Raw genomic sequence first — 24,898 nt, 5'->3', positions numbered from 1 at the left:
TCGATTTTATTGTTGATTAGATTCTAGCCAAGTAGATAAGTTTATCAATACAGTCTCTGTCTCATTACTGTTTTTTTTTCGTAAAGGAATGATCAATGACAAATTATATGACTTTTGCTTAGTTAATAAGCCGCTAATACCTAGTATACAAGGTATGCCCAAAATACATAAACATCCTTCTCGTCCACCTATGAGACCTATTGTTGCTAGACGAGGTTGGGTCACAGAACCCATTTCTTTGTATTTGGAGTCCAGGTTAAGACCTGTAGTCAATACGTATACACATATATTGAAAGATACCAAACAATTTTTATTAATGTTATATGATAAAATGAAAGGTTTACCATCGGATATTACATATTGGCTGGTAATTCTTGATGTTCAGTCTTTATTTACCACCATCCCTAACGAAGAAGGCATTGAATGTGTGTGCAAGTGCTTACAGTTAAATCAAGGGCTCTCTGAATCATCTACTGATACTATTTGTGGGCTATTAAATCTTATATTAGCCAATAATATATTTACTTTCAACAACCAAATTTATATCCAGAAAGATGGCATAGCTATGGACACTTCTTGTGCCAACAGCTACGCCAATCTGGTTATGGCTGACTGGGAGAGGAGGAGTTTATTTGAACTGGAAAGTTTTAAGAAACATGTTAAATTCTATGTGCGTTTTGTAGATGATCTCTTTCTGGTTTGGATAGCTAGTGAAGATGACTTGATTAAATTTTTAGAACAGGTCAATTCACTGACGCATTATTTAAAGTTTACTATGACTGCTTCAGAGAAGTCTGTTCCATATTTAGATGTTTATATAGAGAGACTCCCTAACGGCTTATTGAATACGGGGGTGTACAGGAAATCCTGCTATAGGAATTCACTATTACATAGAACTAGTATGCACCCCAGTTTTGTTTTCAAGAATGTAGTAAGAGGACAAGCAATGCGGGTTTCACGCCTCAATCCTTCAGAAATGGGGTTTGACAAGGAGTTGACCAATCTTAAGTACCAACTAATTAATAGGTCCTATAATATGAAAGAAATAGAGGAGGGTTTCATGGGAGTTGACACACTCAGGATGAGTAGGGCCGCTCCATATTTTATGGATAGAAATGAGGCTACTAATGTCGGAGATGACCCAGTAGATGGGTTGATGGTATGGAATCAAGAAACTAGAATATCAATATATCACACACAAGACGTGAATACTATCAAGAATATTTACTTGAAGTACTGGGATATACTAACAGTTGACCCATCTACTCATGACATAGTAGGTGATGTTCCTAAATTCACATATAAGAATCACCTTAATCTTTATAGGATGTTGTGTAATTCAGATAGATTTAATAATCATTCTTCACCAAGTCCTATTGCTGGTACAACCAGGCCATGTCAGAATTGTAATTATTGCCACTTGATAGATAATACAGCGATGTTTATACATCCTGTTACGCAACAATGTTTTTATTTTCACCCTAGGGCTAGTTGTGATACCAAAGATGTTGTTTATCTTGCCACCTGTAAGTCTTGCCCAGCATTTTATGTGGACAAGACCGACAGGAGACTTAAAGAAAGGATAAGAGAGCATCAATATAATATCCGGATCAAATCGGACAAAAATGCTCTCTCGAAACACGTTTTGGATACGTCTGTTGAACATACTTTTAAATTTCTAGTAATACAAATTAATAAACCTACTATTAGGAGAGGTGATATCCAGAACCGCACTGAACAGAATGAATCTAAGTGGATAATTAGGCTGAGAACCGATAGGACACCTGGTTTGAATGATAGGGTACCCTTGAAACCCATGTTGAAGGGAAGGAGACTTAGGGTATAATGTGCCATAAACTTATTATTTGAATAGCATGTCTATTAATACTTAGTTGTAAATATATGTTTTACTTTCATATATTTGTTATGTTTTAATTAAATTATCTGATGATATTAGATTGTAGTTAATGCAGCATATTTATATTACCTGCTTTGTATACGTATGTTTTTTATTATTTAAGGTAATGCTCTAGCACTACTGTGTATATTTACTTGATGCTTATATGCAGCTACATGCTTCACAGACATTTTATTTTGATTATTTAATTAATAGGATGTGATGTCATAGTGCAGAGATTATATATTGGCTATTTTGAATTAATTGTTTTTTGGCTTGAAGAAGCCCAGTCGGGTGAAAACGCTTGCCATGTTTGTTCCTATAACCAATAAATAGAGTTATATTTTATTTGGAGATCGTTCTTGTTGATGGTGAAGTGAATACTGCCTGTTCTTGCTAACAATACGCAACTCTGTTTATGTGGATCATTTTACTCTGCTGAACAGTACTCCTGTGTTTTCTTCTCAAATGTAATATAACTAGCTTATTTTCACCACCAATGACCATTACAAGGAAACTGTGTGGTAATACAACAATGCCAAACATATACATTTTATTTTACATCACAGTAGTCCCGCCTGTTTGAAAATGGACCAGCCGCTTTGTAAGATGCCTCAGAATCCACTGCTGCATGGCCGGGTGATCATATTCTCCACAACTGTATTTAGCTCAAATAAATACAGTGGAGTAAAAAAATATATAGTCTCATACAAAATGTACTGCTATCTAAAGTGTTAACTAGAGAGGATTCTCAAGTAACAGATCTAAAATCTGAGAAACATAATTTAATTTGCTAATGTAAATAGTAACAGAACAGAAATTAAGATTAACATTACAAGCAAAATGCTGAAATGATGATGCTTCCCATGACAGTAATCTAAACCTACCAATATCTTGAAGTTTAGCAAAAACACAGCAGATCTGCAGGTTAGTTTAGCTCTGAGTTTCTACAGTCCACAAGTGCACTCACCTCTTCAAATGAATATTTTTCCACAGTGCAAAGTGCGTCATCTTCTTCATTCCACCCTCCGACAGCATAAATGTATTCACCGAGGATGGCAACTCCTAGGTATGCTCTTCTGGTGGACATGACTGGCATGGCAAACCATCGCTTGCTGACTGTATCATATCCTTCAGCAGAACGCAACTCTGTTCCCTCATGGCTGATGCCACCAATGACGTAAATAATACCTACCAAACAGAACATTCACAGTTTTTAGAACATAACATTTAGATAAATTTACTTGCACTTTACTTTCTCTTAGAGCATTTGTCCCACAGTTGCTAACCATCATTATAACAGAAACAGCATGCTCCTTGTCCAATGGATCAGATGTGTATCCAAAAGAAAGATGAAGCAGTGACAATTCAGGAAAATAATTTAATTAACATAATGCTTCGTGTCTGATCAATGGTCTGACTCTAAGAATCAAACCTGTCAGCAAAGTTAGTCAAGACATTGATCAAATCTGTATCTAATTTAAAAAGTCTGCTAAAAGAAAATGTCATGAAACACTAACATGAAGACACTCTTACAGTCTAAATAAACAAATTAACTGACTACCAGATAGCAGCCACTTCACTGCACAGCATTACAGATAAATGACCTGCTGGCCCTGATTTGAACTCTTCACTCTGCATAAATAAAAACTGTAGGAGGACAACATACAGCTCTGCAATACAGGCTTCCACTGTAATGGAGGGGAAGGACTAAAATATGTTGCATCAGTGACACCTATAAAGTGAAATATGACAACACTGCAGAAATGTTAACTGGGTAAAATGGTGTGGGGGCTCACAACTGATTCAAGAAACAGGGGTTCAAATAGGAAGAGGAAGAAAAAACTTACTCTGAAAAACAGTTCACTCAGTGGGGACCAGAAGGCCAAGTCTAGTGGTCACTGACCCTCCTGAAGATCACAGGCACAAGCAATCAACTGACCTGCATATCTGGGCTGGAGCAAATGAAAATGATTTCAGTGTGCATAAAAAGCTACATGAAAACCCCAATGTTACATTATGCTGTATATTAGGTGCACTGTGCCAAAAAGCATTTTTTCATTAAAAAGTAGGAACCACCAGCTAGAAGAATCTGTTGGGTTGTCAAGTAGCATTAGTAATGGGAAATGGTAAATGGTGATGGGGATTACAGTTGTGTAGACACTCAAGGCCTGAAACAATGGCCAGTTCAGTTAGAGGAAGAAAGGGAAAATGCCTTCAGTCAGTATAAAAACAGTGTGGCTATGGAAAGAGCAGCTTTAGTCCAAAGTGTAAAGAATGGAAATGTGCAACTACAGTTTAGCTACCTCATTCTGGTATATCAGAACTCCCCACCGCCAGTATTCAACCTGTGTGTAATATAGCAATAACCCACACCTGGGTGTGGGTAATGCTGGATTTACCCACGGTTGGTGTGGTTTGGTCATGAGGGCGAAGCCCGAGTGGCCAAACAAAGACAACCGTGGGTAAATCCAGCATTACCCACACCCAGAAGTGGGTTATTGCTATTATACAATGACATTATTTAAGAAAAAAAATAATTACTTTTCTTAAATAATGGCATTGTATAATGCCCTCCTTGCTTCCCTTCCGCAGCTGTCTGGTATTCTGCGGCAGTTCTGATGTACTGCGCATGCATATGTTTACGCAGTACATCAGAGCTGTGGGCAAAAGCAACGGAGAAAGCAAGATCCCCATTGCTTTTTACAAACTGTCTCGCTATGTTAAAGTTTAACATAGCAAGACAGCTTTAAAAAAAGCAACGGAGATAGGAAGATATCTGTTACTTTTTTTAAAGCTGTCTCGCTATGTTACACTCGTTTAACATAGCGAGACAGGTTGTAAAAAGCAACAGAGATCTTGCGTTCTCCATTGTTGTAAAAAAAAAAAAAAAGTTATACTAATGGAAAAAGTCCGGGCGACCGGACCTTTTTCCATTACTATAACTCTGATTTACAAGTGCATGCTGACCAATCAGCGTGCACGTTTTGGAATATTAATGGGGGGTCATAGTATAATGATCCATAAAATACAGCTGAACAGGAAATTTGCCATAACTGCAGATGTCTAATGCCACAATCCACTCTGTGCACGTACAGGGTGGTGTGTTAACTCATAGTTACTTGGTACTGTGATTTTGATAGGCATGCTAGACGTAGAGAAGAATGGCATAGGAACTTCTCTTTGCTAAAGTTCTACATCCCCTCAAAGGTTGCATACAGCTGCAATGATCCCCTCAGCATTTACTAACAAATATGGAATTGGAAGGGGTGCCCCTAGTGCAGCTCACTTCATGACTGTGGTGTTACTCTAGTGATCTCAGAACTGACTGCTGTAAAGGTTCTGCCAGTGCCTGACCCACCAAGAAGCTGAACACTTCTCTGCATCACTATAGTGGAACATGCAAAGAGTCCCCTAGTGCAGGTGTCTTTTGGTTGCAGTATAACTTCATGACAAGTGCACAAAAGTCTGTCCAGTGCTTGACCTACCAAGACATCAAACACTTCTTCCTTGCGATAGGTACAGCACTATTTTTCCATTCCTCTGTTAATTTTACTGCTGGCTCCTTGTACAGGAGTGGCTTTAATAACCATTCTGCACTGGCCTAACTACTACTTTCAGTACAACATTCTTCTTGAGGTCAACAACAAAGCATTGGACAAATGGGTTGGACTCTTTTCATAGGATGTTTATCACTTGGGTGAAAAAAGAATCACTGTTAGGAAAGTAGAGTTGTGTAAAATCTTACTATAACAGTAGATGTCCTTCTCTTCACTGTTGCAGTATTCTTTACAATAGGGATCCCCTGCCTAAGGCAGCCCAATGTCCAGCCAGTATACTAAAGCCTTTAGGTTGTAATAGGTATGCCGTATGTCACACATATGCACTCAATGTATAGCGTAGGGCATAAAGGTGATGTCCAGACGTACCATCTTCTGAACTGAAAAAGTCTAAGTAGGAACGACAGTCTAAGAATAGTAGTAGGCAACAGGTACATCCAGAAGGAAAAAGGACAAGGGGAGGAGGGAGGGAGTGAATACTGCAACACTGAAGATATAGACCTCTACTGTTATGGTAAGATTTTAGACAACAGTACTATCTCCTTCCATGTCACTGTTGCAGTGCTCTTTACAATACGGAGGGTACAATAACTCAGAAAGAAGACTAGGAGGAGGAAATGCCCACAAAGCCCTGAAGAAAGCCATGAAGAATGGCCCTGGCAAAATCAACTCTGGCCCTAGAAGTCACATTCAATTTATAGTGCTTAGTAAAAGTATGCACGGAAGACCAGGTAGGTGCCAAGAATAGAATTAGTATCCAAATCCTTGAAAAAAGCACCAGAAGAGGCTACAGCCCTAGTAGAATGAGCCTTAACAGAAGAAGAAAGGCTTTTCCCGTGAAAGGAATAACACAAGGAAATGGCTTCAGATATCCAAGAAAAAGAAGTTATGTACTCACCATAACGTTCCATCTGAGTAGGTAATCTTCATTTGTCAGCAACCTGCGGGTATCAGATCCATATCGGATCCGAGCCGGCAGCTTCAAACAGCTAAGATCCGAGCTCCAAGCTCCTCCCCCTTACCCATAATCCCCATGCTAACCCTTCCTGTCCTCAGATTGAGTTTGCTTAGCAATACAGAGTATTATAACACAGGAGTCACCTGTAAATCCTAACCTAATTTATCTGGAAACAAGGGCTCGGAATCCTTCTAGTATGTCGAACCGAAAAAAAGGTTTGAAGCACTCCAAAGAAAACCCTATACATATCCTGTTTTAATTCCCCCAATAAGTCCCAGGAGTCTTTAAGAATTAACTTGTTATTGACCCAAATATGCTTTGTTTTAAAATCCACGAATTTGGCTAGGGGAACTGTTTTAGAGCCCTCAGCCGAAACAATTGGTCTGAGGGGTGGATTTTCCATATCCTTGTGGATTTTCGGTATTCCAAATATAGTAGCTACCTTGGGTTTCTTTACTTCTAAATATTTAAAAGTTTTGTCATCTATTATATTCTCTATCAGAAGATCTTGTAGAATAGAGTCGATCCTATGATAGGCAACATTGATTTTGTTTAAAGATACCACTGTATACTTAGTATCATCTCTCAAAATGGTATTCATCTTTCCTTCATACAAGATTCTATCCATTATGACTATCCCCCCACCCTTATCCGGCTTCATAACCCTCAATGATGCATTACTACTTAATTCTTTTAAAGTTTCATTCTCATTTTTACTTAAATTATAGTGTACCCAGCTTGAATTGTGTTTTTTTCTAACTGAATCAACCATAATATTTTCAAAATTCAAAAAACAGGATATGTATAGGGAGGACATGTTGTTCATCACCATAGATGTCACCGATTTGTTTGGATGCATACCACATACTGAGGGGATGAATTTGTTTGAGGAGTCTGTGTTCGAAGATGATCATTTAAGCCTTAATGACAAGATAGCGAGTGTGACACTTATGGATACTGTCTTAAAACACAATTTTATCATGTTTGATTGTGAATACTATCAGCAGAAGACAGGTGTATCTATGGGGGCCGCTTGTGCCCCCACTTATGCTAATATCGTGCTTTCCAAATGGGAAGAACAGTTTATCACCAACTGTAAGTTCAAGGAACTATGGACAGTTTACCACAGATTCTTGGACGATATTGTCATCTTTTGGATAGGTAGTGAAGCAAGTTTCCTAGAATTCATGGAATATATCAATCAAACTACTAAATTTTTGAAGTTCACATATACCACCAGTAATGAGTCTCTGAAATACCTAGATATAGAAATATATAAAAGGGCAGGTCAATTTGAGAGCAAGGTATTTAGAAAGGAGACATATGTGAACTCTTTTTTACATTATGACAGTGCCCACCCCTTACATAGTAAAAGGAACATTGTCAAAGGACAATTTGTAAGGGGCTCACGAATGACATCAAATGACTTAGATTTTCAAGATGAATGCATGATTCTACACAGTATGTTCAAAGAACGTGGATATCCTGAGGAGTTTGTTAAGAAGTTAAGAAGTGAAGTAGAGGAAGGAAGGTTGGGTAGATTCAAACCTATATTAGGCAAGGGTAATATAAATAATTCGGAGTCGGGATATACCCCTGTAGTAAACAAGAAGAAAAAGGATCATGACACTTACATGAGAAGCTTGGTGTTAGAATATAACAGTTCCAATTTGAAATTAAAAGATTTTTTCAAAAAAGAATGGAAGAAGTTTAGTTCTTTAACAGATATAGATGAGATCCCTAGAATGGAACCAAAAATAGTGTTTAAAAATCCACCTAACATAGGTAAAATATTGGAAAGGAGTAGTGAAACAGTTAGTGAAAGAAACAGAATGAGGAGGGGGACATACAAATGTGGAAGATGCCAACAGTGTCCATATATTATGAACAAGGCAGAATTATACATAGAAAGTAGAAAGAGAAGGATAAAAAGTAAGACTTATTACAATTGTGAAAGTAGAGGGGTAGTTTATATTGCTATTTGTCAGAAATGTCAGTCGTTTTACGTGGGTAAAACCGAAAGATGTTTGAAACGGAGAATATATGAACACAATTATGACATTCTGAAAGCTAAAAACACTAATGCATTATACAAACACATTAATATATGCCCTGAATCTAAATTTGAATTTTATGTGTTGGATCAAGTTAAGCAAGATATTAGGGGAGGCCTCTGGGAGGAAATCCTGGAAAGTAAGGAGTTATGGTGGCAGGTCAACCTAGATTCCAACACTGATCCAGGGATTAATGACTTTCTTACAATTTCACCTCTACTAAAAATAAGAGCCAATAAATTATAGTGTATTTCTGGATATGACCACTAGATGGCACTACCATTGTATGTAAAGTGAGTTCCCATTCACAACAAAATATTTTTAAGGATTGAACATGAAAAACTTTGTATTATTTATTTATTTATATATATATATATTTATTTATATATGTAATCAACTAATATTATTAATTCAGTATTTAATTATTTTAATAAGTTGGTAAATGTCAGTTTTTAATGCCAGTTTTAATGTGTATATTCATATACATCTTTTAAATAACAAGCACTAAAGCACTTTATAGTGAAAGGAATTAATATTCATGAACCAAGTACATGGATTGGTGTGTTTGAATTAATAGACAAAGTTCTATGGTCAATTAAGTTGATTTTATTTAACTATTTAGTATTTAAATGTGTGTTAAAGGAATTAGATTGTCTGATGAAGTCTTAGTGACGAAAACGCATATTTGCAGTGTGGATGTAAGAGCGTTAATTCATTTCCTTTGGCGAGTTATATATCATCTTGTAGCTGATATTTTTGTTTCCTGAGTGAAGTACGCAGAGTGGATTTTAACTCAACTTGGAATAAACTTTCTGATTGCTAACCAGCGTGCCCTAGCACTTTTTTTGGATTTATCCTTCTAGTATGTACTATAGGTTAGGGGAATGGAGGGTGGGTCGGTTGCTGACAAATGAAGATTACCTACTTAGATGGAACGTTATGGTGAGTACATAATTTCTTTATCTGAAGTAGTTAACTTAATTTGTCCATCAACCTGTGGGACAGAGTCCCCAGCTACACAAACCTTGGGAGGTCCTCATGGAAGGATATTCCGGAGCACTGCGGAGCCGAAGGATGCTCTCCCTCTGGAAATTATGTCCAACCTCTAATGGTTAATGAACGTATGAGATGAAGCCCAAGTGGCTGCTGAGCAAATCTCATCCAAGGAAACTCTGGACCAAAAAGCAGCAGAGGTGGAAATTGATCGAGTAGAATGAGAGTGGACTCCTTCAGGTTCGGGTCGACCAGAACTTCGATATGCTAGTAAGATACATTGGGAAATCCATCTGGACTATGTAATTTTCGATACTGGTTTTCCCAAAGAGGGTTTCGCAAAGGATACAAAGAGCTGGTCTGATTTCCTGTGACCAGCGGTCTTGTGCAGATAAAATCTTAATTGCCTGTGTACGTCCAGGGAATGTAACTTATATTCACCTTTGTTCTGGTAATTTGGAAAGAATACTGGTAAATTAATGGACTGGTTGATGTTGGGTTCTGACGCAACCTTGGGCAAGAAGGAAGGATTGGTCCTGAGGGAGACTCTATCTTTATGAAAAACCAAGTATGGTGGTTTGGTGCAAAGGGCTTGAAGCTCCGAAACCCTTCTAGCCGAAGTGATGGCAATAAGGAAGGCCGTCTTCCAGGATAAGAATTTTAGGTCCACTGAGGCTGCTGGCTCGAACGGAGGGGCTGTCAGAGACTGGAGAACAAGAGTTAAATCCCATGGAGGAACTGGATCTTTAACAGGAGGTCTCAAGAGGAAGGTGCCTTTTAAAAATGTCTTACATAATTTGGAAGAGGCCAGGGGGCTGAGACCATTTCCCACATGATAGTGGGAGATTGCAGCTAATTGGACTTTGACCGTAGAGGAGCTAGCACCCTGGTCAAATAAGGTTGATAAGAATTCTAGCACTGCTGGTAACGGAGCTGTAAAGGGATCTAAGTTTCTGCGTTCCGCCCAGATTGAAAAACGTTTCCACTTACTATTATAAACCTTCCTCGTGGAAGGCTTATGAGCAGCTACTAAAATAGCCTTAACAGATGATGAGATACCGGGAGTCCTAGCTATCACTGGAACTGGATCAACCAAGCTGTGAGCTTGAGACTGTCCGGGTTTGGGGTTGTCAACCCTAGCGGGTGGGAGATCAGATCCGGCGTGGGATCTAGAACCCATGGGGGGTTCACTAGGTGAGACCACAGGCAAGGGAACCACGCTTGACGAGGCCAGAACGGGGTTATGAGGATCACTCTGCTCCCCAACCGATGTGCTTTCTGCAAGAATTTCAGCATTAGGGGAAGAGGAGGATAAGCATAAAGTAGACCGGATGGCCAAACATGCACCAGAGCGTCTCTGGGGGATTCCCCTAGTGGGGGAATTTGAGCGAAGTAGTCGCTGCACTTTGCGTTCGAAGGAGACGCGAAGAGATCGCAGCAAGGTTGACCCCATTTGAGGAAAATTTGCTTCACCACTCTCGGGTTCAGAGACCACTCATATGGTGAAAGGATGGTTCGACTCAGCCTGTCTGCCAAGATGTTCGACCGACCCGGAATGTGCGTTGCTATGAGAAAGAGGTTGGTGGAGATCGCCCATTCCCAAACTCTCATGGCCTCTTGACAAAGTGGGTAGGACCTGGTTCCCCCTTGTTTGTTGATATACCAGACGATGGACATGTTGTCTGTCTGAATTGCAATAGTTCCCAAGAGAAGAACAGCTTGGAGTGCTCGCAACGCAAGAAGCACCGCCCTCATCTCTAGGACACTGATGTGCAACAAGGTCTCTGATTGGGTCCACGTGCCTTGGACGGTTCTGCCCATACAGTGCCCCACCCAAGGCGAGAAGCATCCGTGGTCACTGTGGCAAGCGGGGGAGGCATAGAGAACGAACGCCCTTTCTGAAGGTCCAGAGACTGGAGCCACCAGAGTAGGGCTTTCTTGCAAACCCTGCTGAGGGGAATGGGTGAACACAGTGGATGTTGTAGAATGGACCACTGGACCTGTAGGGTCCATTGCAGTACCCTCATGTTCAGGCACTCCAAGGGTAATAGACTGATAGTCACTGCCATAGAGCCTAGAGCCCTCAGGACCAATTCCGCTGGAGGAGCTGGGTAGTTCAGAAGAGCTAGTACGTGGAGCTTCAGGGTCCGAAGTCGGTCCAGAGTCAAAAAGACCTGCAGAAGATTTGTGTCCAATCTGGCTCCAATGAAGTCTAAGACCTGGGTTGGTTGGAGAGAAGATTTTTTGAGATTGATTGTGATTCCCAGTCGGGAAGCCAGATGGAGGAAATAATCTCTGGCTGAACACAGTAGATACCTGGTGGGGGCAGACAGGAGCCAGTCGTCTAGGTACGGAAAGACCTGTATTCCCTGAAACCTCAGGTGGGTCGCTACCACCGCTAACACTTTGGTGAACACCCTGGGGGCTGTGGTGAGACCAAAGGGGGGGACCCTGAACTGGTAGTGGCCGGCTCCTAGCCGGAAGCGGAGAAACCTTCTGGATTGCCTATCCATTAGAATGTGGTAATACGCGTCCTTGAGGTCTATGGAGCACATCCAGTCATTCTCCTGCAGGAGTGGGAGAATGGATTGAATGGTGACCATCCGGAAATTTTCTTTGGCCACAGACAGGTTTAGGAAGGCTAGATCGAGGATTGGTCTTAGGTCCCCTGTCTTTTTTGGCACCAAAAAGAACCTGGAGTAAAAGCCTGATCCGGATTGGTCTGGGGGGACGTGCTGGATTGCTCTTTTTTCTAGCAGCTGGAGGATTTCTGCTGCTGCTGCCTCCCTTTGATTGGGTGGGACATCGGGAAGGCTCCAGGGTTTGGGAGGAAGGTTGAGAAAGGGAATTTTGTAACCTCTGGATATGATCCGAAGCACCCAGCGATCTGTTGTAATGGACTCCCACATAGCTAGGTGCCTCGAGAAATGCCCCCCGACTGCCTCTAGAGTAGAGCAGTCGGGTAGCCCTTCAGGGTTGCTGCGCGGGCCGATCAGAAAAGGGTTCTCTCGACCCAAAATTCTTCGGTCCCCCTCTGCCTCTGGGCCGGCGTCCACCCTGTCCTCCTCTGCCTCTGAAGGACTAGGGGTCCGGAGCAAAACGGGACTGTTGAGATTTCCGGAACCACATCTTCTTCTGTCCCTTTTGGTTCCTACTGAAGGACCTCTGGGGAGCAGAGAAGCGGACTCTGACAGCAGACAACGTCTTCCTGTCTTTTTCACTCTGGACCAGCGTGTCGCGTACGGTCTTGCCAAAGAGGGAAGAACCATCAAATGGGGCATTAGCGAAGGACACCTTGAAGGGTTCCGTGAAATCACAATGGCGGAGCCAAGCATGCCATCGTAAGACAATGCCCGCTCCACTAGCTCTAACGGCTCCTTCTGTGGCATGAAAGAGGAGCCGCATAGACGTGTTAGAAATAGATTTGAGAGTGGCCATTCGGGTAGAGAATACTTTCTTGTCCTCTGCCGACATGGACTCTGGGGGCGACCTGGCGTATTCTTTGATGAGATCCCACTGGAGTCATATCACGTGTGCCATATAATTCAGCGACCTTACCGAGAAGGTGGCTGAAGCGAACATCCGCTTCCCCAAACTGTCCATCGTCCTAGACACCTTGTCTGGAGAATGGACCGAGGAACTCTCCTGGGCCAGTTCCTTTTTAGTGGCGGCCACCACCAACATGGCATCTACAGGAGCACCCTTGCTCCAGCAAGTTCTATCAGAAGGGGGGCTAAGAATTTTATCAGGCCTCTTGGGAATGGGCTCCACAGTGTCCGGCTCCTTCCATGCCCTGGTAGTAATCAGGTCTACCAGGGGGTCGGCGGGAGGGGACACCCAAGAGGTAGATGGGCCTGCGTCAAATGCCTCCATAAATACAGACTCATCCGAGGAAGGTTTTTGGGCAGACCACCCCCCTCTAATTCGAAGCATTTCCATGATGTCTCCGAAGGAGACGTCTTCGGGGGGTGACCTTGGGGAACCTTCCCCTTCCTCCAAATCTGTATCTGTTGTCAATGACTCAGGTGAGTCCAAGTGCCTCCTCTTGCACTTACGTTTGTGAGGGACCTCCTCCGGGGGGCTGTCTGTAGAGGCCTCACCAACCACATCATGTTCCTCTAAGGGAACTATCTGGGACGTAGGCGCAGGCTGTCCCTGGAGCTGGGTGATGGAAGGTAGGCCTGTCTGAGATGGAGTGCAGGGTGGAGCCGTAGCAGGAGCCTGGGGTCTCGAGTCCCTCGATAGAACCCTCTCCACAACATCGAACATCGAAGGGGAGCTGCTCTCCAAGGGATTCGAGAGCAGTCCCCTCGGATCCGATGTGTGGATCGGAACCGGCGCCGAAGCATTCGGATCCGAAGGGCCAGTATGCTCCGACTGAGACGGAGCTGAAGACACACTGACACTTCCGGATCCGAAGCTCAGCTCTTCACGGCTCCGAGAGCTTGGATCAAAACAGAATGCTACCAAAGACTTGATGGCTCCGAAGGCTCTGAACCATGGAAGTGGGTCGGAGAAGGAGCTATCGGGGTGAAAAAAGGGGTCGAGCTCCCCCCCCAGAGGGGGGGGGAGGCAGGAGCACTCCCATCTGCAGCCGGGCCTGGAAGAACCTACGCATCATCCGGTCCATGTCTGCATCGGAAAAGCTTCTAGTCGACCTAGAGGAGGCCACCGAGGCGGGATGGGAGTGCCGCCTCGATGACCTCGAAGGCAACCGGGCCTCCTCCTCCTCCGGCTCCGTAGAAAAACGGAGAGAATGGAGCCGGGAAGGAGAAGGCCTGGAGGCCCTAGGAGAAGCCGCTTGCTTGGCTGGCGGGGCCGAGGAGGAAGACTCGGACCGCCGCTTGTGATGTTTGTCCTTCTTGCGCTCCCTCCTAGCTTCCCTCTCCTCCTGGCCAGCAGTGGGAGGGTGAGTCCCGGCCAGGGGAGCAGGGATGGGGGGTGGCACTGTCGCAGCTGCGGCAGGTGCCACAGAGAGAGGAAGCCGAAGTCGGATCCGGGGGCAACAGTCCCGCCAAGACCAACTTCGATCTCCTGTCCCTCAAAGCCCTGGGGTTGAAGGCTGCACAAATAGTGCAGCCTGAAGAGAGGTGGTCAACCCCAAGGCAAATAACACACTGAGTGTGGCCATCCGCTGGGGACAGCTTATGGCCACACTCGGTGCATTTAGAAAAAAAGGCTTTAGGGGCCTCAGACATACTTAGGAAAGAAAAATTTAAACACTAGGCCCAACACAAACACGCCTTCACGAACACACAGGGGGAGGACAAACTAACTAAAAACAGTTAAGATTAACTACACAATTTTACTGATAAACCCAAAACACTAGGCGAAGCACACACACCAATATTTTTAAACCGTTAGAATAAAAAAGAAAGATTTTTCTCACAGAAAACTGGACTATACATGCCTGGAAGCTCGATCAAGCTGCTGACTGAAACACGTCAAAAGAGATCTAAGGACAGGAAGGGTTAGCAGGGGATTATGGGTAAGGGGGAGGAGCTTGGAGCTCGGATCTTAGCTGTTTGAAGCTGCCAGCTCGGATCCGATATGGATCCGATACCCACAGGTTGATGGACAAATGAAGTTAACTACTTCAGATGAAATGGTTTGCTTGGAAACAGCCAAATCTAAAGACCTAGGATTAACAAAAAGCTGCTCAGATTTACAAATGGCTTTAGTTTTATCTAAATAATATCTGAGTTGTCTATGCAAATCCAAGGTGTGAAGAACCTTCTTACTAGCTGATTGTGGAGAAGGGAAAAATTTGGGCAAATAACTAGACTGCTTAAGAGACAACTAATTAACCACATTGGGCATAAAAGAAGGATTGGTATGAAGAGATACCCTGCCCTTATGAAAAAAAACAAAACAAAAAAGGATGAGCACCTATAAGGGCTTGCACCTCAGACACCCATTTGGCAGATGTAAGGGCCAGAAGAAGAACAGTCTTCCAAGAACAATGCTATAAGGAAGCTGAAGTCTCAGGTTCAAAAGGAGCCTGTATCAATTTTTCTAAAATTAAGGTCAGAGGAAGGAGGAACTGGCTTCCTGGGAGGCCTAATGTGAAGGACATCATTAAGAAACTGTTTGGTTTCAAATCTAGAAGACAACGGGAGAGTTAAAGTCAGACAAGCAGAAATAGCTGACAGAAGGGCCTAAGCAGAAGAATATGCCAACCCAGCATTCAGCAATTCACACAAATAAGAGAGAACCAAAGGAACATCCACAGTAACTGGATCCAGGTTACGAGAAAGTCACTAGACAGAAAATCTCTTCTATTTGTACAAATAAGATTTTTTACTAGTGGGTTTCCTGGCCTCATGCAGGACCCAAAGCACATACTCAGAAAAAAAGGTGTCTGAAGGGGATCAAAACCCTATCACCCACAATGTCAGTTGAAGAATGGACAGGTGAGGATGGATGAGAGATCCCCTGTCTTGTTTGATTAGGTCCACCCTGTGAGGTAACTTGTAATGACTACCGTTGGCTAAATGCAAAAGAGGGGACCAATGCTGTCTGGACCAAAAGGGAGTCGCCATCAAGTCTTTGGTAGCATTCTGTTTTATCTTGAACAGGACTTTCAGAATGAGAGGAAGGGGAGGGAAGGCATAAAAAAATCCCCTTACAAGAAAAAGAGAGGGGAGGCAAATTGATTTACTTGAGGGGTACCCCACTGGTGGACAATGTCCCTGTGAAGCATCTACTTGTGGGATTGTGTTATGGACCTGCTAGTCTGCACTGAGGATAAGACCTTATACCCCCCCCCCCTTGCTTGTTGACATACTACATCACTGTGGTATTGTCTTGAGAATTCTGAGGGGGCCCTGGAAGGAAAAGAGAATGAAAAGCCCAAAGAGCTGGGAAGAAGAGCTCTCATCTCTTTCCCATTGATGTGATACTTTTTTTGTCGAAGAGACCAAAGATCCTGCAGGACCAAAAGAGGCCCCCCATCCCACGTCTGAGGGATCTGTGAAGAGTTCCTTAGAGGGGACTGGAGGTTGAAAAGGCAGCTCTGAGTTGAGGGACAACTGATGAATCCACCACTGAAGTTCCAGCTTGAGACATGGAAGAAGGAGGACAAAAAAATCTAAAGGATGAGAATGTTGACGCCAAACTGACTTTAGAAACTACAGAAGATTGGCCGGAGAAACCATAGGAATAGTTGAAGCCATGTAACCTAGAGACCTTAGAACTCCCTGGCTGTAACTGAAGCCAAAGGAAGAAGAACTTGTAAGAAAGCAGAGTTAAAGCTTTGGGAGGAGGCAGGGATGTCAGCATTGGCACAGTCTGCAGCATGCACCCTAGGAAAACATGATCCTGGGAAGGAGTCAGGAATTATTTTTGGAAATTTACAGTAAACCCTCAGGCTTGGCAGGAGACAAATAGCAAAGTGAAGATGCTGAAGTAAAATCTCTGGGGAACAGCCCTGAATGAGTAGGCTGTCCAGGTAAGGAAAGATCTGTATCCTCCTCAATTTTCAGAAAACAATAGGAGCGAGGCATTTGATGAAGACCCTTGGGGGCAGTAAGAAAGGCCAAAAGGCAAAGCAGAGAACTGAAAATTCCAGTAAAGCAACAGAGAAACCTAAAAATTGTCTGAAAGAGGGATGACTAGGAATACGTGGATAAGCATCCTTGAGAAACAAGGAATTTCTGAGGAAGTAGAACAGGAAACACGGTTTGAAGGGATAGCATCTGAAAGGAAGGAACCCTCAAAAAGGTGTTTAGCTGAGAGAGATCCAGAATGGGTCTCCAGGCGCCTTCTTTCCCAGGGACCAAGAAGAATCTGGAGTAAAACCACTTCCCCCTCTGAGGAGTAGGTACTTTTTAAATTGTTCCCTGAGCCAACAGGCCCTGAAGTACCTCTGGAAAATAGGGCAAATGTTCCTGAGGAGGTTAAGGGAATGGCCAAAAAATGGGGGAAGAGATTTCCAGACCATGTAATAGCCCTGGCGAATAATGGAAAGAGTGATTTTTAATGAAACAGGAAGGGACAGGGAAAGACGAAGAGAAAGAGGAATGTGACTGGGAAGAACAGGGCAAGGACAGTCAGACAGCACCTGGTTTGTCAGAAAAAGGAGGCTTCTGAGCTGAAGGGGTTTGGGTACCCTTAGAAGGAGTTGCCTTTCTACCACCACTCTTAACTTTGGAGGGCAGGGCAAGACTGTCTATGAACAAAAGCAGGCATGTTAGGGTAATTCCTTTAAAGTTTAGGAACAAATGAAACAAAAATATGTTTCAGATCCTGTAGAGATTTACCCTTTTCCTGGAGGGACTAAACAGCTCAGCAGCAGCACCAGGGAAATGTTTATTATTTAGAATAGCATCTATCAACTTAGCTTGATGTCATCAGGCAAAGGTTGAAGCTGAAGCCAAGAATACTCAGCACAGAGCCAAAGGCAGCAGCCCTAGATTAAGCCTCAGCTGCATCATAGCTGCATTTAATGGAATGGCAAGCAACCTGAGAAGACATCCCTAATAAAGAAACAGTAGAAGTCTTCCCTTCAGAGTCAGAAAGGTGTGAAATAACCTGACATGCCTGACAGAGAACAGCCAAAATATATCTAGTCATATGGGTCTGATAGTTCACAGCTCTAAAGGCCAGGGTAGCAGAAGTATACACTTTCTTACCCAATTTATCAACAGTCCTGCTATCCTTGTCACAGGGAAGCAACTTTGTAGAAGGCAACAGTTTAGATGGCTTATCAGAGGCAACTGATACCAGAGAAGGGTCAGCAGAGGGGCACTTATAATGAAACTTGCAATCATCAGGCACTTTATAGAACCTATTGTTCTTTTTGGGAGCAGAGGGCTGGGAATCAGGAACCTGAGAAGCATTGGAAAAGGCATGCATCAAGGCAGCAGGAACAGGAGGGACAGCAGAGGGTCTAGGAGACTCCATTTGCAGAAGCACATAGTACCAATTCTGAATATCAGACACCTCAGTACAATCCCATTTAAAAAGAAAATTACATCATTTGGGAAATTGTGCCACCAAAAGAAATCTCAAAAGGATAGTCAAGACTAATAGACTTCTCCTCTTCAGAATGACAATCTAAGGGGGAAGGAATTTGGGGAAGAATAAGTCAGAGATTCTTCATCAGAATCTTCATCCTCATCAGAGGAATCTTGCTCTCTAGACATCTTAAGAGGAGTGGAAAACCATGGAGGAGCCAGAACAGAAACCCACTGAGGAGGCTTCAGAGCCATGAGGACATTAAACAGGCCTTGAGAGAAGTTTTGCCATTCATTCTGAGGATTTTTAGGAGAAATATGCTTGTTGTTTTTCTTTTTTTAGGGGAAGTCAGTCTTACAGATTTTAGGAGGCTATGACCCCTTATGATATTCAATCAGTGTAATCAGCATCTCTTCCCTCACCACAATCTGAGGAGCACCCCTAGGCCCTTAGGAAATTATCAGCCATGGTTCCCCTTGTACATCTGAATCAGACATCTGCAAGGCCTCCAAGGACGTGTGTGAAGTTGGATCCATGCCAGCCTCTGAAGCAGTCGTGGCAGAGGAATCCAGGCTTTTACTAGCCTCATGACAGAAGTCCAGTAGAGGTGGAAGAGCAGAAGAATCAGACTGAGCTTTCTTGGTTGTCTTTCTTCGCAGATGGTTGACCCTAGCGCTGGGAAGATCCTTCCATGGTGTCTTTAGCCAACAGCTTAAGAAATTGGTTTTCTAAATAAATAGCTATGAAGGAGAGGCAACTATGCAATATCTTAGGGACAAAGGCCTGGCAAATAGTGCAAGATGTATGGTCGTGGGAAGTACCTAAGAAAAATATGCACTGCCTGTGACAATCTTTATGGGGACTCTGTCTCCCGCACTGGCATTTCTCCTTTCTGGATGACATGAAACCAACAACCAAAGTCAAAACGAGATAAGATAACAAAAAAAAACAATGGGACACCTATCTGAAAATGGCTTGGTAACCAGCAGACAAACCAATGTTCAAAGATAGCATTTGGACTATTGGCAAAGAAGTTCTGAGGATGGTACTCCCAGATGTCAGATTTATGCCCTATGCCATACGAGAGGAGCATACATGTGACGTGTGGTATACTCATTATAACCTAAAGGCTTTGGTAATCTGCCAGACATAGGGCTGCTCTAGGCAGGGATCCCTAAAAATACTGCAACAGTGATATGGAAGGACATCACAAATTCTTGCATTTAAGATCATAGGTTTTCAGAATGGTACCTAGAGACTGGCTCAATCTTTTGTACAGCCTGCAAACAGTAACTGTAATATTGTTTGAAGGCACTCCTGTTATCTTCACTACAATCTGCCACAGCATAGTTCAAATGAAATCCAGAGAAACAAATATTTAGTAAATATGCTGATATAATTTTATTCCCTGATGCACTGAGGATGGTAAGAAGTCTTCAAGTACTTTAGCTGAGAGCTTTTAATTCTTGCTTTTGAGAGCGTTGTCAACCTGGAAGTAATCTCTGAAGGAACAGTGGAGTATGTGTGCTTCTTGATCATTACTCTAGCCCCTCCTCAGATTTCTGGCCACTTGCCTCTGATGTTGTCAAATTGATGTACATACCAATGAAGGTGCTACTATCAGATTCACAGGTAGTTACTAGGCATGTGTTAAAGGAGACCACTGAAGATCTCAGCCCATTTTCCTCATTGTCCCAGAGCACTGTCTGGTTAAGTGACTTGCTCAGAATCACAGAGTGGGCAAATGGAGGTAGAGAGAGATAATTGACAGATGTAATGGTTATACCAGGGACTGAACCCAGGACCTACTGCTTGTGCTGCACTCATGATAACCACTACACTACACTACAGAACCCTATTCAGGAGTAATGGACAGCTGCAGAAAAAAAACTGGCTGAACCAAAAAGGAACAAATATAGTTAAGCCCAAAGCTGACCTTCTCTGAAGATCTTACCTGAGTGAAAATCAAGACTACAAAATTTGTTTCTGCTACTGACCAAAGATCTCTGAAGGTCTTGTACAGGTGAAGTTCAAAACTGCAAAAAAATTATTTATGTTAAAGACCAAGAGAATCACAGAAAGAAACTGACTGCAGAAAGTAAATGGGGTGGAAGGACCTTTTCTCCCATGAAATGGTATTAATGTGTAACTGCTGATGTACTGGCATTCTCTGAGTTTGTATGTAGTGGCTATCGTGCAATTCCCCAGTGGCATGCACTTGGAAGTCTGCATGTACTATTTGATGAATAAGACTGCCTTGAAAAAGACCATTCGCTTGAGATTTCAAAATGTTGAGAATATCACATCAATGGGAACTGTTTAAAATTACAAAGACCACAACTGCAAATGCATATGAGCACAAAAGTGGACGTTTTCCCCTATATTCAAGGTAATGTAGTCACAGAGACAGTTTGTATAGAAGTAGGGGGTGTGGAAGCAACCCCCCCCCCAAAGGAGGGTTGTGGGGGGAAGGGGCATCTTCTCATGCTTTAACAGCTGTTTTAAATTACTCACATTCACAATAGTGTGTTTACAACTACAGTCCTTACAATTTCAAAAGGGAGTACACATCAACCATATAAACAGTGCAAACCTAATGTAAAGATACAGTTCTCACCTCTTTTAGGCTTCAGATGTAAAATGTTCCCTAATAAATAAGTACTTATGAATCAAATATTGTATGATCCAATACAAAATATGTAGATCATCATAGAGTTTGAACAAGGCTTACATTATTTCTGCCTTCAGTAACCTAAATTATGCTTTTGCCCCTCAAACTTGCTTAACAAAAATGTTAATGTATTCCTCTATTGCATATTGTTTTAACTCTGCAGAACGGCTTATAAAAGGCAAATGTCTTTCCTGGTTCCTCCACTGTACTGCTTTTAACAAGTTTCTATTTTTACCTTTAATCCCTGCAATAATCACTATGTTATCAATTAGCAAATGTTTTGGAGAGCATGGAGATTTTTTTATTTTTTGCACTTTAATTTTCTAGAGAGAAATAGAGCATATGTTAAAACACAATAATGCAGTAATTATAGAACAGTAAATTATAGATAAAATTAATTAATACTAATTATTTTTAATCACCCTGTTGTTCACAACACCCAAAGTAGTAGCGAGGCACTGCCATTCGGCCAACAAGTTCCCATTTGTTTTCAGAAGGATCAAAACGTTCAACTGTATTTCCAATTTCTGCTCCAATCCATCCTCCTGTCACATAGAGGGAAAAAAAAAAGAAAACATTGATGCTCGTAAATTAATTAAATGTTGACATCTGCATTTTTTAAAAATGTGTATATTTACAAACTAATGAAAGTAGACAACATATGCTAAATTTTAATGAAAAAGTCTACATGGAGAGGTTACAAAAAATATATTGTGGGTCTGAGGCTCTGACTCCCCATCAGATTTTGGTTCAGTTTCCTCTACAGCGACATAAAGTGCCTGAATGAGGCACTACAGTGCAATGAACATGAGCTTTCCCAGCCCAACATTTCCTGCTGCAATCTTTTCAAATGACCCGTCAGGAAACAAAAAGCATCTATTTCAGAACCATGGTTATCTGTTCTAAAAACTCCTTCAGTAACGAAGAATTCGACAGAACTTTCAAACAGCAATTAAAAGGTGAAGCTGACACTTTCTGCAGCTATCTATACGTGCTCAAGTTCAAAGTAACCATATAAGTTACATTGTATGCTTACCCAACAAACAGGGCAAAAGCCTTAATGTCAACAAGTCTTTCAGAATAAGACTAAAAAATGATGGGGGTCACTAATTTTATTGGAGGAATTCCTCAGTTAACATAAATAAGGAACTCAAGGCTCTCTCTATATTTTCTAATGGACCACTAAATATTTCAAGATCAGTTCCTTCTTTGACATTCCAAAAATTAAATGAACACAACGAATGTGATAGACCAGGGCTATGGGTCTTAGCTTCCATACTACTGCTGTCAATATCTGTGTACAATGGAATCAGCAAAACTGCGTTTGAATCCTGGCACTGGTACTAATTAATATACAAGGGGCAATTGGCCTGAAGAGTGTACAGTAAATGTGTGTTGTTGCTTTGGGAACAATTCCCTATCACACCAAAATGAGCTTTATACCACGCAGCTGCAGTTTGGTTATAATCACTGATTCCACAAGATTTCATCCTCTCAGACTGAGCATAGTACAGTGTTACCATCAGTAACTAATACTTGACCATACTTATTTTACACATGCACTCACACAGTATTTTCCAGAAAAGTTGTGGTGGGAATAGGATTTCTTTGGCACCAAGACCCTCCTTTCACAAGTTTATGGTATGCTACAAACTAGTTAGTCAAAACTAACATAACAAACCAAGAAACTACAGTTGTGTAAGTAAACTTTCCATAACAGTAGATAATCACTGCTATAGTAGCCTTATTCTGCCAAGGACATAACAGCCAGACGGCTTCCAAAGCTTCAGGGCACCTTCCACACACCCAAACTGTCTGTAAGCTCAAGCTGAGCTGACTAAGATATGATTTGGGTGCCAAGCCCTTTACAGCTTTCCTGCAAACAGACACGAGGGAAGCTTAGCCCTGAAAGGACAATGCTAGGAAGTATAAACAGCACCCTGGCATAAGCAACACACCAAAAAACAAGAGGAAGGGAGGGCGGAGGCAGCTACTGTAGTAGTCATCATTCAAACATCTACTGTTACAGCAAGTTTACTTACACAACTGAACTGTGTTCATCAATGGATCATTGCAGCAGTAGTGTTAGCTATATGGGTAGATTACCCTAGCTTACTACACTTCAGAGGTGAAAGGAGAAGAGTCCAGGACACCTTGGAGAATGGTTCTTGCAAAGCCTCAACTAGACATAAAGAAGGAATGAAGTTTACAGTGCTTTGTAAAAATATGTACACAGAACCAAGTTGCTGCTTCTAGAATACTTCTAGAATCCAAAACGTCACAGATGAAGCCAAGGCCCTGGTAGAGTGGGCCTTGACTCTGTCTGTAATAGTTTTGTTGTGCTGAGTGTAACAAATGGTAATAGCCTGATACAACCATTTGGAAACAGTCTGTTTTAACACAGGTTGTCCCTTCTTTTTACCTTCACAATAAATGAACAATTGACCCAAAAATCTGAAAGATGTAGTTCTGTCAAGGCAGTACCCGAGTTGTTTGTGGACATCTAAAGTATGGTGTATCCCTTCTCCCTCATTTTTGAGTTCAGGAAAGAAAATGGAAAGATGGATAATTTGGATTAAAGTAAATTTTGACACCACTTTAGGAAAAAAGAAGGATTAGTTCTCAAAGAAACCCTGTTTCTGTGGAAAATGCAATATGGTTTATTCACCACAACAACATGCATCTCAGATACCCTTTTTGCAGATCTGAGAGCAATCAGTAAAACTGTTCACCATGTTAAGAACCTCAAGCCAGCCAGGTCAGCTGGTTCAAATGGAAAAGCTTCTCTAACACAAAATTAAGATCCCAAAGAGGCCTCTTATACAAAATCTTTTTCAAACACATTTTGATATGAGAATGCATAGAAAGAGGAGGATATACAGACAGCCATGATGTTGAAAGGGATAATAAAACAAACCCTGACAGAGGAGTAAGAAAAGCCATAGGATAGTAGCTCAGAAAATATTGTAAAACCAGAGAACAACTAGCCTTGAATGGATGCTACTTATGTTACTGGCACCAACAAGGAAACATTTTCCATTTGCTAATATACGATTTTCTTGTAAGAGGCTTTCTTGCCTCCATCCGTACCTGCTGCAGTCCCTAAAGGCAATTAACCCCTATCATCCAGTCAGTCAAATGAAGTTGATTGGTGTTGGGGTGAATCAAACACTTCTGTCCTTGTGTGAGTAGATCCAGTCGGTGAGGAAGCTTGGGGTAATTGCCTCTGGCCACTTTCAAAAAAAAGGGAGCAGGACGGTTGCCTGGGCCAGAGGGGAGTCACCTCAATGATCTTGGGGATTCCTTCTTAAATCTTCAGAAGTACCCTGGATATTAGTGAAAAAGCATACAGGAGCATTCATGCCCAAGGAAAAGAAAAGTAATCTGTCTTCCTCGTCTTATTGCACTGAGCCCTGGAGAAGAATCTTGCTAGCTGATTGTTCTGAGATGAGGCAAAGAAGTCTACTTGAGGAACTACCCACAGATGGATCAAATATTGAAACCCCCCCCCCCAATCTAGTTTCTATTCATGAGGGTCTGCCTTTGTACTGCTCAGCTTGTCTTGTCACAATTTTGGTCTGACGGAATGTAGGAAGCCTATATCCCAAAGTAATATGGCTAGACTGCAGAAAGGGTAAGATCTGGTTCCCCTTGCTTGTTGATGTACCCCATGATGGTAGTATTGACTGTAGCAACTTGAAGAGGTCCCTCTGGGACCAAAGATTATTCAGAGAGTTGAGTGCCTTGATCAGGACAAGCATCTTTTTTATACTTACCCAGTTGCATCTGTCCTTGGTGTCCTATACC

The 24,898-nt window shown here is 42.2% G+C and overlaps 1 protein-coding gene across 1 annotated transcript in view; it reads right to left on the bottom strand.

The window, feature by feature from the left end:
• Positions 1–24,898, bottom strand: part of LOC122813548 (intracisternal A particle-promoted polypeptide) — a 618,994-nt gene that overhangs the window by 46,751 nt on the left and 547,345 nt on the right. The window contains exons 7-8 of the mRNA XM_044085929.1: positions 21,514–21,636; positions 2,868–3,088 (exon numbers count right to left, since the gene is read on the bottom strand). Coding sequence (XP_043941864.1) covers positions 2,868–3,088; positions 21,514–21,636 — 344 coding nt within the window. The remainder of the gene's footprint in view (positions 1–2,867; positions 3,089–21,513; positions 21,637–24,898) is intronic.

Source organism: Protopterus annectens, chromosome 10.part0 (genome assembly GCF_019279795.1).
Source record: "Protopterus annectens isolate FY-2018-M chromosome 10.part0, PAN1.0, whole genome shotgun sequence".
In the NCBI taxonomy this organism is placed as follows: domain Eukaryota; kingdom Metazoa; phylum Chordata; order Ceratodontiformes; family Protopteridae; genus Protopterus; species Protopterus annectens.
Note: the sequence above shows the minus strand (reverse complement) of the source record. Positions and strands in the feature narration are given on the sequence as shown.